At 49.1% G+C, this 18,520-nt stretch overlaps 1 protein-coding gene across 10 annotated transcripts in view; it reads right to left on the bottom strand.

Moving 5' to 3' along the window:
- The window catches only part of runx1t1 (RUNX1 partner transcriptional co-repressor 1), a 60,835-nt gene extending 44,588 nt beyond the window's left edge, over positions 1-16,247 (bottom strand). For 5 of the 10 annotated variants that reach the window (XM_055512759.1, XM_029166206.3, XM_055512755.1 and 2 more), the window contains exons 1-3: positions 16,111-16,247; positions 13,697-13,901; positions 590-698 (exon numbers count right to left, since the gene is read on the bottom strand). Coding sequence is in view for 8 of the 10 variants with exons in the window: in XM_029166206.3 (XP_029022039.2) it covers positions 590-659 (70 nt within the window). In the remaining 2 variants the exon portion in view is untranslated. Of the gene's footprint in view, positions 1-364; positions 802-13,696; positions 13,902-15,811; positions 16,008-16,110 lie in introns of those variants that run through there. The other 5 variants (XM_055512757.1, XM_055512753.1, XM_055512760.1 and 2 more) reach the window with 5 other exon arrangements.
- Between the last annotated feature and the right edge of the window lie 2,273 nt (positions 16,248-18,520).

The following is an 18,520-nucleotide window of genomic DNA, read 5'->3' on the forward strand; positions in this document are numbered from 1 at the left end:
ACTGATCAAATGAATGCTTGATTTGCAGCGTACAGTGCTTCACCCAGTCTACAGAGCATCATTCAAAGCAGCACTTCCAGCTTCCTGTCATGTACCGCGGGTACAACATTCAGTGGATTCCTATCACACCCTCAGCTCTGAGCTCATTGTTCCCGGCCTTGTTCTGCTCTTCATGGGGAGAGGATGATGCCATTTACCGTAAGCTGTTGCAACAGTGTCATTGTGCATTTCGTTCTCTCGCTGCATCTCTCCCCTGTCATCTGGAGTGATCCGGCAGCGGGTTGCACGGCGTTTTCAAAGGGAATATGGATAGATACAGTTTCTAGCGCTCTAACTAGTCTCAAGACATTTGTCAATCTCTTACCGGAGCTATCGGCTCTGCATGAATGAACATGCAGAGGTGGCGCCCGTGAGGACTGGAAGGGGATGGAAGAATATGATAAAAATACAGAAAATGAGACGGGATCCATGATGAAAATAAAGGGAGAGGTGAGGAGGTCTGACTCCGGCATGAGAGAGGCCAGGATTTAAACTTGGATGACCCAAAGTGAGCCAACAAACTTGGTGAGGAAACCAAGGGCACGCTCACTCCTGCCTATTTGTGTCCTCTGGTTTGTTCCCGGAGAGCAAGTTCTCTCATGACAATCACAGCGAAACATCTTGACAGCCGGGGGCTCAAGGATAGGCGTTGAGGAAACCTGCAAGGGAAAAGAGAATAGGGCAATGATCCGTGTGTGTGTGTGTGTGTGTGTCCTGTGATAACGGTGCATGAGAGCAGGAAACACACAGTGCCTGTTTTTGCTGCAGGGGTTCCTGGAAGTCAGCCGCCCAGTGTGATCTGCGACATGCAAACACACACACACACACACACACACACACACACACACACACACACACACACACACACAGGATACCTCTCCTCTGAAAGGGAAAAACATGCTGTGTCTGATACATGTGCACACAGACAAGCAGATTTCCTGCATTTTCCCACCTACTGGGCGGCCACCTGTAACACACACACACACACACACACACACACACACACACACACACACACACACACACACACACACACACACACACACACACACACACACAGACTCGTATTATATTCACGGGGACAAAGACGCAATGAGACACATGCAAGTTGGAAGTTGACTGTAAACAAGTGCCATTCAAGGCCCGGTAATTAAGTGCCATTGGATCAACGGCGCCCGGGGCCGAGGAGTCTCCCGTCAACATCCCCAACGTTACTGGGGACAAAAGCAGCAGGATGAGGGGAGAGACCACCGAGGGGAAGGGGTCGGCTGCAGCACTGCTCTCATGTGTCAGGTCGAGCGAGAGGTAGAGAGAGAGAGGAGCCCTGAGCATGTACAGTGCGTTACGTCAAGGAAATGATCATTTATAGCTGTGCTTTTACAGTTTCATGTGTCTGAGCTTTTGCAGCCACCACATCCCAACAGAACCGAACCTATTGGTTTTGGACCGAGGTGTCGGACCAATTCCAAACACAGACTTCTAGGACGTGTCCTCGGGTGGAGGCCCCGGCGCTCAGCGAAACACCATTCAACGCACTGAACGGTGGGGAACGGACACGAGTTGTGCAGCAAGTGTGTCAAGGGCGCACGCGGCTGCTGCTGAGTGCCCTGCAGGGTTAATTGGCTGGAATGGAATGAGGAAGGGTGAAGGAGTTTTTATCAGCCGCCGCAAATGCAGGTGAGTGCGTTGGACCTGAGACGCACGCCTTCACCCGTCAGCCCACGGCTGGAATCAAAGGCGCACGCAGGCGTCTGAGGGACACGCTGGCTGATGTGGAGAGGGTCTTTATTAAAGCAGCGCGGCGCCTTAGAGGACGTCCCTCCAGGAAACAAACGTCACCGACGCACTTTCTTTGTGCGCATCGCATAAACTGAAGGTGTGTCGGGACCTGGAGCGCGTCCCGCGGTTCTTTGAGGCTGCGTTTTTTGTTTTTTTTTCCTCCCCGCGTGCGTTTGATGTGAACATGTGAAAAACACATCCCCCGATTCGCACGCCAAGACGGCAGCTCCCCCCCCATCCCCCCACTCCTCCCCTCGCGGTCCCTCCGGTTGTTGGGAGGAAGAAAGAGGCGAAGCTGACAGACGAGAGGAGAAGACGGAGGAGATGCAAGAGAGAGTCTGTTGCTTTTCTCGTCAGTGGGTCACGACACGGTGTGTGTGTGTGTGTGTGTGTGTGTGTGTGTGTGTGTGTGTGTGTGTGTGTGTGTGTGTGTGTGTGTGTGTGTGTGTGTGTGTGTGTGTGTGTGTGTGCGCGTCTGAAAGTTGAGTCCCGACTTTACACCAGAGATGATGGAGGGAATTAATTTGCCAAGACAGGGCCGTGTTTTAACAACTGGAAACGCGCTCAGTCAATGAGACCTTTGCAGCAGCGTCTCGGAGGGTTCTCCGGTCGTGTGGGCAAATTACGGAGCCAGATATACTTTACATGCCCTCGGGCTTTTATTGACACCACAGCTCGCTAACATGCGGCGTACACACATAAATAAAGTGTACATGAACTCGTGAGGCGCCTTTCAGCCGGTTACTATTCCGTGAAGGTTTCGCCCTTTGTAATTCCCGCCGCTGGCAGCAAATCCCCCTTTGTTTGGACGTCACTCAGCTGATGAATCATCTTTTTTAGCCTCTTCATTTCGCGGCGGGACTCAATGGTGAAAGCAATTAGGCACCTAACGCCGCCTGTTTGTCTTGGGCAACAGAGGCGCCTCCTTCCGCCGGCTAGTCGGAGCGACTCGGAGCGCCGCCGCCGCTGTTTATTCGTGTTCACAAGGACGCGGCGCACGCCCGCGGACGCGCGGAAGCCGCCGCATTTACGGTATTAATGTTTCACAAGATCCACATGACAGGGGACGCGAAAGGCTTCTTCAAAGACGGATTCATTACGCGTGGATTCGCTGGGAGCAACTTTGAAAGCTCGACTCTATTATTCCACTTTGAGAAACAATAACGCTTTAAAGTGGGTTCAAATGCATAAAACACGTCCTCGCATCTTTACTTGCTAACAGTCCTCTATGCGCCCCTCTGTAGCGACGTACAGTAACAGCCAAAGTTACTGAGAGTGGCGGCGGCGCCTCTGGCCCCATCCATCATCATCACCCTCCTGCAATACCTCGCTCGCGGACCCGACTTCCCGACTTCCCCCAAATCATCGTCCAGATGGCCCTCTCCGACGCTCGCCCGCTTTACACACCTGATATGAAGCTATCCGTCATCGGATAACGACCGAGCTCTGGCGGTCGCCCAGCTGGGGCCTCGGCTGCGGCGCTGGGCATTGGCGGGTACCGCGGATGGGTGGCGGCGCAGCCTGACTGCCCGTCTGATGGATTAGTGCCAGGTAGCGGGCCGGGGGGGGGGGGGGGCGGCTGCGCTGAGGGCCCGTCCCCCCTAATAGGATTCACAGTCAACCAGTGGACCGTGGAACAGGTGGAAGCAGATAGAGGGACAATGGGGAGAAGGAGCGTGTGCAGCAGGAAGGAGCGTGGTTTAAGTCGGAGGGACGACTATGAAATACACCCACAGTGACGCGTTGTAGGAGAAGGAGGCAAGGTAAAACAGCAAATGAGGCTAAAATGCCACTGGCATGTTATATTGTACAGTCAAACACATTCAGACTGTAAATAATGACTTTTTTAAGCTCCACGCACTTGTTAACAATATCTCAGTGTTAGTGTGATTGACAAGAGAAAAATGCCTTAATGGCTTATGTTGAGCCTAATGTAGCAGCGTTTCCCACTTTACACATGCCGATGCACAGCGAGGGAGGCTGGCAGCACAAATACAGTGTACACACACACACACACACACACACACACACACACACACACACACACACACACACACACACACACACACACACACACACAAACACACACACACACTCACAGATCGGCGGTTCTCATTAGTGAAGCCAGTGTGCTCCAGGCAGGCAAGGTCCCTGCAGCAGTCTTCAGGACTCAGAGGAGCCATTTGTCAGTGGAAAACAATTAGCAGGGAATGATCCATTCCATTGGTTTTAATGAGTACAGCCGGGTCACTCTGCTCGCAGCGGCGACGCGCAAAGGTCACGGGGAGCCGAGAGCGACGCGGTCACAGTGTGTGTACTGTACGCAGGCAGGGGAAGACGCATGCAAGCCGGTCATATTCACCCTATGTGGCTGCTGCGCGCACACACACACACACACACACACACACACACACACACACACACACACACACACACACACACACTGATGTAATCGCACGGTGACAAATAGACACACCCTGCTCCACCATCCGTCTCCCTCCATCACAGACGCTGGAGCCGCCTCGTTCTAAGTGAAGCCTTGCGTCATATTACCAGGCGCGCGCACAGCGTGTGACCTTGGCCGCTACCTACGGCACGACATGTGCCGCGCACAGCGGGCTAGCGCGGACGGTTAGCGCGGATGCGGTTGCTATAGCAACGCGCTATACCTTCACTCTGAATTTCAGACGCGACCGGCAGCACGCGGCAGGAGCGACGGGAGCGAAGACGTGTCAAAAGTCCAACTGCTGAAGGAGCGGCTGCTCTCTGATCAGTGAGTAAAGCCTGTCGTGTTCGCATCTGCGTGAGACGCTTTGTGTCCTGATGTGGCACAGAGCAGCAAACACTGTAGAGAAAACTAAACCCAAGTAGATTTTTCCACACTGAGGCTTTATTTTCAATTATTCTCTACTGTTGAGTACTAATAAAATATTCCAACGCTTCTTTAATTAATCGATTTCTCTTCAGGGCAAATAGGACTGAGTGACGTATGCCGCTCTGACTCCATATTATGTTTGCCCTGAGGCACAAAAAGCTCTGTGAACAAGTCATGGATTAATAATATGGATCCTGGAGCACTAAATGTGATAGTAATATATTGTGTGTAGTATTATATCAACCCACATTTTGATAAATTCAGTTCACCAACCCCAGCTATGCTTTTTAGATTCGCAAATGGGAAAAACTTTTGATTTATGCAAATAAATGTGCAAATCTATTTTATTCTAATATTGCAATACTGTGTGTTCTAAAATCAATTGCTGCATTGTGACTGTGCACACAGACAATAGGTTTTAAAAATATCCAGAGTTAATTAGACAGATTTTAAAATGATGTTGTCCGTGTTGTTGAAGTAAATGCGAACTCACGCAGAGACTGATTTATTTTGCTTAATGCGGCCGTGTTGTAATTTTACATGAGCTACATTATTTAGCGTTTAGCTTTCGTTTTAAATTAGGAGTCTAATTGTTTCGAGGCGCTGACGTCCAACTCTGCTCTGAAATTATAAAATGACCACAGAGCTTTTTTTTCATTCTGGCCTCATGCATGTGCATCAACTGTAATATAAAGCCTGCACCAAAGATTCTTCCCATTTCAAATATTAAATATCTGAATTAAACAGAGCTTGTGCCGTAATGGCATTGGCAGCGTGTGGGGTAAAGGCGAGCGCTGATGGGGCTCGGACCACATAACAGGACTCCCACTGTCAGTGTGTAAGAGCCAGGGCTTAAAGCGGGAGAGTGACGGACGGCGAGGGCCGTAGAATGGAGAGCAGCACGCCAGGGTTCGCACGGTGAACCCAGAAGAGGCTTGTCCAACAATATCACCACTTCACTGCCTTTAACGGGCACATTAAGCCGGCGACGGCCATTTAGAATTCCCCATCCTGCACTGAAACCAGTAGACAAGACCTCATAATGGTTTCTGAACGGTGCGGCTGTTAAAATGGATGGTGCCGGGATTTAGGACGTTTAAAGTGCCTGAAATTCAACTCAACACTACATGTAAACAACATCACCTGATGGAGAATCTGGAAGAAAATACACACATACATAAATAAAGTCCCCGTTTTGTGTTAAACAGGACAATGACATATAGGAGTATGTGTTTGGAGCATCATCATCACATTAGCCAATAACCTGCAGGGCTCCACATTATTCACTGTATTTTACCCAAGGTGATTTCTTTGACTGCAGGCATTTCAGAAATGTCGCGTATCATGTCGTTACGGCGAATGAATGAAGACACGCCGGTCGAGTCACGCGACGAAGCGTCTCCGTCGCCTCCTTTCATGCACCCCGACGCCTGTAAAGTGCATCAGCGAATGAAAAGGACGTGGCGCGGCAATCAGAACAATGTAATTACACGTGTGAGAGAGGTGGAAAGTGCTCGCTGGTGATAATGTGGCACAGTAATTAAGGGGAAATATCATGACCCCGGCGCCCACGGCATTTGGAAAAAGAGTCATTTAAGCCCCAGATTACACAGCGATTGTCAAATCAATGGAGGAGGAGGGGGAAGGGAGGGGGGGGGGGGGGGGGGGGGGTGCAAAATGAACCTGTCTCCATGGAGGTGCATCGGCAACGAGGACACGCTCACGTCCACCTATAATCAGCATCCGCAACTTCCCTTCGAGTGCATCGGCGGCGGCGTCAGGCTGCAGAGGCGGAGGCGGCCGCGAGCCGGAGGCGTGAGACAAAGGGGGAGCGGGAACGCCGGCGAAGAGACAAAGGGAGCCCGGGAAAATAGAAGGGGAGAAATCTTGGTAATGACAAGCACTTCACAGTCGGATCCGACCTCCCTCCACCCACACACCCCGATGAGATAATTCCTTCTCCAAATTGCAATCAAAGCTCGGAAAAACACTTGAGGAGCAGCAGCCCTTTCAGCCATTAACTCGCCAGGTCCTGGGGCGCTGCTTTTTAAATATTACATTTCTTTCAGTGTGTTTTCTGCATGTTGTTTTTTTCCCCCCTTTAATTATTCTTCCTATTCCTCTTTGTCTTCGACTCCCTATTAGCGCCGATTCCTTCGGAATTATTAATATTCAAGCTGAGTAACTGCACCGGCAGATGAATATTAAAAAGTTTATGCACTTAATCACCATTTCTTTCCCTTTGCATATCCTTGCATGACCTTGCTCGGCTGCATTAGACAGAACACGGCATTCAGGAGGAGGCTGCTAGTTTCACTGTCTCTCACTGAGAAAAACACTCGCGGCGACAACAAAGGGGTTTGTGCTCATTAGACTGTAGGAAGGTACGGCACCAGCAGCCAATGTCATTGAGGACACACCTCAAAGCGTGGTTACATCCAACGCTAAATCATACACAACCACAGAAAAGGCTCAGTTTGCGGTGCCCTCCGTATGATTTTATATTGCGGCGTTCAGGAGCATCATGACATGGGCCGAGCACGACGCGTCCAGAGGATGAAGAACGATGAGCGCGGCTGCAGGAGACACTGTAGCACTGTAGAAATGAGGACGCCGGGGTGGTGCCTTCACTCCCTGTGGGAATAAACAACGTCTCCTGGGCATAAAGTCAATGGCAGCGTAGCTCTGACCTGCCTGTGGGACCCTCGCGGGACTCAAAGGACCCTGAGTGGCAGAAAAGAGAAAGCTGAGTCCTCTGCTGTAGATTTCGGTGTCAAGTGGCTCTATTTGTCATAATTATGTGGTTGTAAAGGGAAAGTCTAGAAAAGGTCTAATCAATCTGATTTAATTAAGTGCAGTCAGTCATTTGAAATGAGCAGAATAGAATTAATAAGCACATTGTAAATTTGCATTTAAACCCATGTAATTATGCCAATTCAGTGGCCTCACAAGCACACTCATTTTTCCAAAAGAGCAGAAAAGAGACAGAAGCAGTTTCTCCTCCTTTTTTTTTTCTTCCTCTGATCCTGAATCAGCGAGCGGCGACAGGACGCGGGTTAAATCACCGCCGCAGCTCGTTGCACGGAGCGTAAACACGTCTGTCGCTCCAATGCAGCCACTTCCTTTCTATTGAGTACGGATGCTGCACGTTGTGGCTTCGCTAATGATGACTATGATATCACAGCAAAAATGATGAGGTAATTAACTATTTTACTATGGTGGGAGCAACTTCACTGTTATAAGCGCTAACAAACAGTGAGGGGCCAGCGGGTGGAGGCGAGGCCCTGAACCACCGAGCATCAGTAAGTGGAGGATCGTTCCAGCTCCAGGAACCTCAGACGAGGCGCCGGGGTCTCGCATGGCCGACGAAGACCCCTCTGTTCAAAAACAAACCCTCCGCTGCTCAGGAAACTGGTTTTGAACAGTTTTGCCAGGGCGATACTGTAATTTTCCCACGCCGCAACTTCGCCTCCATTCCCGTTTTATCCGAAAACCTCCTTCAGTTCCCGCACATTTAGCGACTGGCAAAACATGTCAAACATAATTTTACACGCCGTGCGGAGAAATAATGGCGCACAAATAAATATCACATCCCTGACGACGGCGCTTACCTGCCATGGAAACAGCTGAAATTAACTACCTCCCACAATCCTTTGTTCTATTTATGTTTCAAACTCTGCTTGAGACACTCCACCTCTTTCACTGAACACATATGGGCACGACGCAGGCGTACGCTTAACAGATATTACACTTTTCATGACAAGCAGCGCCGCACATCTGTCTTCTAACTAGATGCAGCTGTTAAGGGTCTACTTTGTGATATATGTTTATATATATCTACGCCCATGAAATCGAATTGAGACAGAGACGAGTGAGTCTGTTGCTGAAAAGATGCCTACGAGGATTTACTGTATCGTACACATCTATATATTCCTCTTGCTCCTTGATATCAGAACCCACTCCCAAGATTTCCCAAGCGGCGCCGAGTCATTTCCAAGCGTCTTCCCACATCTTGCCGCTAATCAAGAAAGTTAATTTCTTTCCCCATTTATTTTTATGAATCCTCAAGCTACCATACTTGGGTTTCCGCTCCTCCACAATATATTTCTCCAGCTAACTGGCAAAAGCTCTCTTCATTTATCAGATCCACACAGCCGGCTTATTACAAGAGTCCTCTTATCTGTCATATTTCCTTGCAGTAGCGCTGCAGCGGTTACAAATGGGACTTAGTCTATCTGGCTTGGAGCTGATGAGGGGGGAAATGAAATTATTGCGATTAGATCTGACCCATATGCTGCGCTGCTGTGTGTGTGTGTGTGTGTGTGTGTGTGTGTGTGTGTGTGTGTGTGTGTGTGTGTGTGTGTGTGTGTGCGCGCGCGCGCTGGCAGAGGTAGCGCTACTTTATTGTGTCTCCGCGTCTCACACTGTGGTGGGTGGCGGTGGCTAGCAGCTAGATTAAGGCATTAGGCAGCGCTAACACCAGCGAAGGTGGGTGATAATAAGAAGTGGATCTTTTTCAATTGATAACATTAGGTGATATTCAGCATTTGAATTGGTTTCTTTTATCCTGCGTTATTTCTCTTTCAGCCGCTCTTGCTTGAGTCTATTCCTCTCAGTCTCACCCACACACACACACACACACACACACACACACACACACACACACACACACACACACACACGCGCGCGCGCTGCCCCTTCCCGTCTTTCTTCTCCGTTCTCTTCCTGTGAATAATTGAGAAGTCAGACCCAGCCAAGGTTTAGCACTATCATCTAGCGCGCCGTCTGACTGCCAATCAGTTGACTCATCTACTCTTGTGGAGAAAACAAACAGGAGGGCACCGATGCGAGCCAACAGGCGGCACTCCAAATCTTGAACCAACAGGATGAGCAGTGGGCTGTTTCACTGCAGCCGCGCCGCTACAATGGATTCCATAGATGTAATAAATTGATCCAGCTCTTTCTTAGACACAATTCAACAGAAAGATGGGCCTTAAAGGTTCAAGACTGTAATACATGAGTTCTGCATGTCAGCCCTGCGTTTGGGAGAGATTTCAGCCCCATGTTATGACCCGGAACAGCAGTTAGGACATGAGTCCCACTCTACTTCTGGTTTCACCTTCCACCATATTTCACTCAGCTGACTGTACCTGCTTGTGTACATGCTCCCAGTAAAGACGCCGGCTGTGGTCGTGTTAGCAGTTTTATGACTCAGCAGATGTTTTACTGGACTCCAGAGGGTGCAAGGTTTTAAAGGACGCTGGTCTGGGATGTTGTAAATGTTAACAGAGCAGGACAGGTCGCTGAGCCACATGAGCTCAACTCTATAATGTATAAAAATACCAATTGATAAAGACTAATGGAGGTGCCTCTTTCAGATCCAATTCAAAGATTCAGTCTCGCTATTTCCCACCAAAGAAGCAAACCTCCACCTGACGTGTCAGCGAAGAGCGAATGCAAGGACACAAAGATGAAATGGATTAAGTCTTCTGATCCTCCACCGCCTCCACACGGAGACCAAAGCTCCGCCCTTTATGCTCACACACAACCAGCCTCCATGCAGCACCAGTCGGCCTGTCACCCTCAGGGGCCCGCTCCACGCAGAACGCAGCCCGATCAATACTCATTGACAAGGACGACACAAGGATGAGTAATGAGCATCAGCACGGGGACGCGGCCGCCCATGCAGGCAGGACAGGGAGCCCACAATGACACCAACATCCTCAGTGAGCGAGAGAGCGAGAGAGAGGGAGGGAGAGAGAGAGAGAGAGAGAGAGAGACAGAGAATCCTACTGTGATTTACGCAATAACCTGCATACGCCTGAGTAAATGCAAGTATTGAGTCATCGGTGCAATTTTACTAGCAGAAAGAAAACAGATCAAATCAAACCGTGTCTGGAACATAAAATAATTCATAAAATGAGGATCCCAACCGCTCCTGCTTCTCCAGTACAGAGCAAAACTGGACAAAAGGTATTTTGAAGACATACCCTCGAACACGTGGAACAACTTCAGATATTCTGGATTAATCGCCAAAATACGCAAATCTGCTTGTTTGTGTTTTTTTGGGAAACGGAAATTATCCATTTTTATTGAGACTTATTGCAGCCAGTTCTGCCAGTAAAAGCTTAGAATAGATTAAAAGTCACTGCTTCACTTGAAATACAGGGATGTGCTGCAGACAAATAAATCCTGGTCCTAAACATTTCCAGCTGCTGTGTGTTGCCGTCCATACTGAAACTGTCACCAGAACAAATCTATTGCTTGTTACAGTGACAATGTGAGTGGTAATTGGATTCGTGTGCCTGGTTGTTCCCACGTTTTATTCCTCTGTAATGGCCTTAATGCATGTGGTTCAATGCTGCCGTTCCCCGCTCATTTCATTAGCATCTAGTCCTTGGACGAGGCGAGCCAAGGTCTCTGCAGTGCAGCTTGTTTCTACAATAACGTGCTGCGAGGCATAAAAGTAGAGAAAAGAGTAACATTAATATTTGAAACTTTTTTGAAAGCCATTAGTCGTGTGTGTGTGTGTGTGTGTGTGTGTGTGTGTGTGTGTGTGTGTGTGTGTGTGTGTGTGTGTGTGTGTGTGTGTGTGTGTGTGTGTGTGTGTGAAGGCTACTGTACATACAGCAGGGACGCATCGTGCTCTCTGGTCTGTATCGTATGTGTGGATTCACACACTTCTGTCTGTCTGTGTGGGCACATGGCAGAGGAGATTATCGTTCCTCTGCCTCTAAGTGAGCACATCTGCAGGGAATGCTTCACATCTGGACCTGGATCTCACGTTTTCCCCCACTGCCGCCGCTCCGGCTGAAAATGAGCGAACAGGAGACAAAATGGGAAAGGGAGTGAGTGTGGGGTGGAGGGGTGATGCTGGGGGGGGGGGGGGCAACACATGCCACCGTAAGATCACTAATCACCTTAAAGCCTTCGCTTCCCATAGTTTTGCACATTTCAGTGATGTGTAATAGACAGTGGGTTTCCTGTTACAGTTTGTGGCCTGCACATGATGGATACACAGCGTTTGATCACCACCACCTCCACATGTGCGCTGCAGATGTCAGGGATCAACCTGTTGACCCTGCACTTAGTAAAATACCTGCTCCACATGTAAAGAGGCACTTTTTCTTCACCAGAATTACACCAGAACATGTAAACTTTACTACGCACGCTGATAATAACCTGCAGCACCTAAATCTTCATCACAGCCACGGCCTCTCTCACCCACAGCTCCTTAACGTCCACCTTCACTTAAATGGAAACCAGATTACGCTCTCGGTGATGAGGATTTGAACCGCTTTCATTCCTCTCCTCACATAAAATGATCGATTTGCAGAGACACACACGCACGCACGCACGCACGCACACACACACACACACACACACACACACACACACGCCGCACACACACGCACACACACAGCGGAGCGTCCGTGGCAGCGTTTCAGCAGGGCTGATTTAGCGGTCACAGAGTCAAGTTCTCAGCGCTCTGGGACAGACAGTTGGTCACAGAACCCGTCCAAGAACCACTTAGCCCCTCTCACCTAAAACAGATGTCAGAACCCAGAACACAGCCATCGAAAGTCACACACACACACACACACACACACACACACACACACACACACACACACACACACACACACACACACACAGCTACCTGGGGGGGATTCATATTGTGCTGTGTTGACTTCTCTCTATCAGCGCACATTTATAGACATTTGTAGACATTTACAGTATAGACCTTTGTAGACACCAGCCCACAGCTAGATTAGTTACAGTTCGAAAGATTTGACTGAAAGAAAGTTGTAAATATTGAGCAAAGTTAAACTTTTCACTTGGGCTGGAAATCCTCTGAAGGATATGAGGTTTCTCTGTTCTTTAGTTTTCCCTCTGTCTCTTCTTTGATCACGATACAAGTATATTCACTTCTAAAACTCCCCAGGCTACCCCCCCCCCCCCCCCCCCCATTCTGATTCACCTCCCCCTCCTCTCTATTTCTCCTGCCACCACCCGTTAGATGACAAGGGACCGGTTCAGAGTCCGTATCAAAGCCCATCTGGGTTTGAAGTCTGTCTTTCTCTGCCTTCCAGTCATCCTCTGCAGTCAGTGCAGCGCCCCGGCCTGCGCTGCCCCCCGCCCCCGACCCGCCCCCGACCCGGTGGGTGGTTGGATGGAGCGCGACCCGACTCCACGCTGGTCAACGCCGTTAAAACGCCGCTAATGGCAACAAGCGGCCGGTGAAACCTGCAGACGGTCAACACGCGCACTCACACGATAACTCACAGCTTCTTCACAGCCGAAAACCAATAATTATCCCGGGCCTTTAAGGGATCTCCAAAACATCCCACCAAGCGTCGGAGCTGCTTTCACGCCCGCTCGTCACGCGGCCCAACGCTGTCATCAAACGCAGGAGGGATGAGCTGCCGCTCGCTGCCTCTCAAAGAGGACGTCACATTTCCTTAGTCACACAAACGACCCCTTTGTTTGAGACTGACACGTCTTTCCATGCGTTCCCACAGTGACAAATACAATATAGCAATTATGGGATGGAGTCACAGTACGCCTCCCATGTACACACCGACACACACTCTCATGACTGCCAGCAACGTTTTACTGCTTGATGTGACACCATCAGAATAACCACACACACACACACACACACACACACACACACACACACACACACACACACACACACACACACACACACACACACACACACACACACACACACACACACACACACACACACACACACACGCTCCATCGACGGTGGAATAAACGGCGTTCTGTGGACAGTCGGCTCCATAATTCAAAGCCTTCTTTGATGCTTCTGCTGCTCTTTGGCTTCTATGTCACTATCACATCATTGCATCGGGTTGGACCGAGTCACTGTTTCATCATTACACAGCGTCGGCCCATTATCTCTGTCAGCGCCAGGAGAGAGACCGATGTGTGCGCGTGTGGCGGCGACACAGTGCAGCTACTCTCAGCTCTTACCTTTTCCCCTTTAAGGCCGTCGTGGCTCAGAGCGGCTCAGCTTCACATAAACTCTGCTGGCGCCGCCTCCGATCTGGGTCCTGAGGTTCCTGGCAACATCCCTATTGATGACAAGACCATTCCTAGTTGGCTCACGAGCAGTGGATGGAGTGACCGTAATTGATCACAGGCATCTGAACAAGTACAGGTTATCATGCCAGAGATGCTGTAAAAGAAACAGAAAACTGTGAGCGGAGACTCCTCCACACATAAATCCCGATCCTCGCTTTTCTCTAGACCTTCACTTTAAATTTAACTGCTAACTCCACCACTGAATCAATGGACTATTTAAAGGAGAGGCCTTTTTTGTCAGTATTAATATGATGGATAGTTTTAGCAACCTTAACATGAACTCAGCGATTAAAAAGGTTTACAGTGGAGGGGAGAGAAGTCCAGCTATTTCAAGTTGAGAACTCACAGAGGAGCAGCGCACACATGGACACATTACACACATTACCTCATTCAAACATTAACACACATAAGAGATCAGCAGATAAGCCGATTTCGCTCTTGCAGCCAGAGCAATTGTCCAAACCCAAAACACAGAGGCCATGGAGCGATGCGAGACGTGGGAGCTGCCCGTCAGATCAGACAGGTAGATAGGATGCTGACAGGCGGCGGGGTAGAGGCGCGGGGGAGGGCAGGCCAGCAATTACGGCGGATTGATTTAGGTGGAGGAGCCGCCCACGTCCGTCTTGGCATCACCGGAGTCGGGGCCGGCAGCTGTGAGAAGCGCCCGGTTAATTAGCGGTGTGTGTGTGGAGCCGCTCCGGTGTGTGTGCCGCGCGCTAATGCCCCCCCCCCCCTTGCAGTGTATGCGGCCAGATGTGTGCTAAATCACACACATTACTAATGCCATCCCCCGGCAGAGTGAATCCTCCCCACGGGTTCACAGGCACCAAAACACACAGGGAAAGCAGCATTATTGGCAAACAGCTGGCTCCATAATGCTCCATTACTGGCTGATGGGAGCGACGTCACCCCGGTGTCAGAAATGAGCAGAGACAGAGATGGAACACAGGCGCACAGCGGCCCTTTAATCACACGTGTGTGTGTGTGTGTGTGTGTGTGTGTGTGTGTGTGTGTGTGTGTGTGTGTGTGTGTGTTTGTGCACCATTCCGACTTTCCGCTTCCCCGTAATGCCTGACTTCTCATCCTTGGAAATTAAAAGGTACCAATTGTGGTTGTCATTAATCAGCACGTCTGCGTGGCAGTCTCCAATTCATATGTGTCAAACGCAATGGGCAGAAAGTAATAGGTCGCCAATTATACACAGGGAGCCTTGTAAGACTTTGGAGACAGTGGATTTAAACAGCACACACCAAGTCACGCGGAGTCACGCACACAATGGAGCAGAGCGCACACCTCGCCGACAAGCGCCACACACACACACACACACACACACACACACACACACACACACACACACACACACACACACACACACACACACACACACACACACACACACATCTCCTTCTTTCCCGGTGAGAAGTCTGACAGGACCTGAGGTGAGGAGAAGGGGGGGAGCGGGGGGGAGGGTGGTGAGCGAACAGGGAGAAGATGAGAGAGCGACCGTTCCAAGTCCTTTAACAACACAGCCGCCAAAACGAAACAAGATGTTTTCCCTCGATGGCCGAGGTCTGTTTTAGGCAAGCTGGGAAGCAGCTGCAGAGGGAAAAACACTCCTCATTCAGGTCAGCTATAAAAGCTGGAATATGTTAGAACGCAAGACAAACTAAAGCCGGGGGTCAAACCTTTACCGGAGGTGTAGGATTCAGCAGTGAGTAGACTTAACTTAGCAACATGTTCTGTGTTGGTACCTCCAGTAAAACCATGTTGCAACATGCAACAAACACACACCCAACACATGCAGCACGACACACTGGGACGTGATGCAACCCCCACATACGAGCGCGGGATGCGGAGCTGAATGATATAATTGCCGCCAGATGTAACGGCCCGTCGAGCTGCAAGTTCTGGTTTCTAAATAAACAGGCTGTGACTCACGGCCTCATTGTGGTGACGGAGCTCCAGTTTCCCCCAGCTGAAACACAAATAAATAATCAGGCGTACCTCCTCAGCATCTCACTGTTAGCGTGTCGTTCTTGGCGAGCTGTTGCATGAGGGTGTATGGTTCATATTAGCCTGGAAGGAACCAGCAGAATGTTCCCCCTTCTTCCATTCGGTTTTTCGGCGTAATCTAAACACACTGGACACGAACCGAGCAGCGCACGGATCTCACGTAATGAAGCTTCTGCACCTTGTTGCTTGGTCACACGTAAGTTTTTTTTTTACTTCAGGTAGACATGTTTTTTCTCTCAAATGATCTTCATTAATAAAAAGCGACTCTTTTTAAATTATTATTCACCCACCAGTGTGTAAATACGCCTGCTCCAACTAGCTAGCACATGCTAGCATGTGCGCGAGCTGCAGGCAAAGCACTCGAGGTCACGCTCACTGGAAGCAGCTCCGTCTCTTGTCCATTCACCGTCTTACTATTATAACATTCATACTGTTAAGCAAACAGCACCCCCCCCCCCCCCCTCTCATCACATATGCAATTATCCACTCAGTGCGTCGGGCCCGGTGTCAAACCCGCCGTAGCCAGGACGTCGCGCGCACATTAGCCCGCGCGCGCATGCTAGCGCTCTGCTCTTTTAGGGTCCAGAATAAATGGCGGAGACCTTTTCTCGCGCCGTGTGCCAGCAGGTAGAATTTTAATAACTGACGGCCAAATTATAGAGATTCTGCAGACGGCAGACAGGTTAATAGCCCGCGCGGACGACGGGCGCGGTGTGTGTTGGGAACGTAAATGTGCACGCGCGACGGTTCCGCGTGTGAGAAATCGCACAATGGAGCTACTGTGTGAGGACCAAACAAAATAAGCAACGACGTAACACGCTTCACGCGCTCATAGTAACGAGGCACAGGTTGAACTTGAGCAGTCACAGTGACATTAATGCATCGCCAGTTACACGCTGTAGATCCAGTTACTGCACCTCCACGGCCCAGTCGCCGTCTATTTGCATTGGAGCAGGTAAAAACAACATGTAGTGTTCTTCAGACATGGGCGAAACATAAACTACACAAAGGCCCGTTCTGCCACAGACTGGGAGGAACAAACAAATTCATTTCTAGAGATTTCTCAAGAAGACACACACAGAGAAAAGACACAAAAAACATTTCTCCGCAACTACAAAGGTCCGACGCTATTACCAGTATCGACAGATTCCACAGCACGTGCACGGATAATAGCGCTCATATCTGCTTTCTATGCATTGGGAGCAATCTGCGGCGCGGAGGCAGCGGTTGCTATGCATGGGTAACAGCCAGGAAGCAATCTTTACTGGAGCTGTCGATGGACGCGGCTCGAAAGAGGAAAGAGAAACTTAGACTTGGATACAAGGACCGGACCGGTGAGTTCAGGAGCTGGAAACAAGAGCAGTTTAAATGAAGCATCGGGCTTTAAACCAGGGCTGTTGTGTCTAATAAAAAGTCTAATAAAACTCAAAATGTACAACTACTTGGTGAAACTTTCTTACATTATTCTGTAAGTTTGATTCCTTTTTGTTGCGTTTGCAGAGAGGATGTGTCCTTGGAACGGCTACGCTGTGTTTTTCCCTCAAGTCTACTCAGCTTGTAAATTGCTTCATTTTAGTCTTTTGACTGTAAAATGAAACATCTCAAATAAATTGCCTCTTCATGAAAAAAGCTTGGTTTTGATTCTGACACATGCAATCACATTAGGAGTGCACTGCTTTCCACCTGTTCAGTCCCTATTCAAGCCTGTCAATTTGGCAAATTTCAGAGACCTGTTAATTTCAGCATAGGCAACATTTTCGTCCTAAAACTGCCACTTACCGATCAGCCAGACCCAGAAAACGATAGAAGAAAGATTCACATTCACACAGAGAAACGGCAGATCATTGATTGCATAAAAGGAACAAGCTACAACTGTGTGTTAAAAAAAGAGGAACAAGGACGTGATGTGAAAAGAAAGCCACTGATGGAACTCGCTTTTTTGTCACATCTATTGAAGCCACTTATTCATCAAATATGAATTTTTTTTTTCTTAAAGTCAAGGCAATCTTTTCCATTTCACTTGTCCCGCACGTGTTTTTCAGAGATTATTGTGAAAGATGAAAGAATGTGAATCACTACGGGCTTAAGCGGTGCAGTCGTGAAGGACGAGTTGTTCAGAAATCAAAAGGACAAACAGTCCGTTTCAAAAATGGCAAATAACTAAACAGAAAAGAAGAAATAGTTTGTTTTGTAAACATTAATTTGTTCATCGCCACAAAAAAAAAAACAAGCTGCAAACGGATAAATGCGCAGGCCTTGAAACAAACACATTCAGCATAGTTTGATTTCACGCCATTAACTCTGAGTCATGTAAAAAAGTAAAAGAATGTCAGTGGTAAATTAGAACAACGTAAAAACTCTCCCAGCAACAGAGCAGTTTCACGGGGGCTCACATTTTAAATTAAAAACACTCTCAATCATTTTGGTGTAGAAACATTTTTGCAGCACGTTCATTTTCTTATAATCTGCTGACAAACGGGTCAATGGGTTCGAACCAGCATCGGTACAGCAAAAGGTGGAGTTTGGCTCCAGTGCCCTCGTCGCCGCCTGCACGATGACTTCCAGCCTCCCACCTTCTAGGCTGCAGCGTCTTCCCCATCCCTGCCGCTCTCTCCCACTCCGATACATAAACAGTACAACAGCTGGAAGTGGATTGCTTCATCCAGGCTTGGCCAGCCACCAACTTTGTTTCTCTGCTAT

Source organism: Betta splendens, chromosome 11 (assembly GCF_900634795.4).
Source record: "Betta splendens chromosome 11, fBetSpl5.4, whole genome shotgun sequence".
In the NCBI taxonomy this organism is placed as follows: domain Eukaryota; kingdom Metazoa; phylum Chordata; class Actinopteri; order Anabantiformes; family Osphronemidae; genus Betta; species Betta splendens.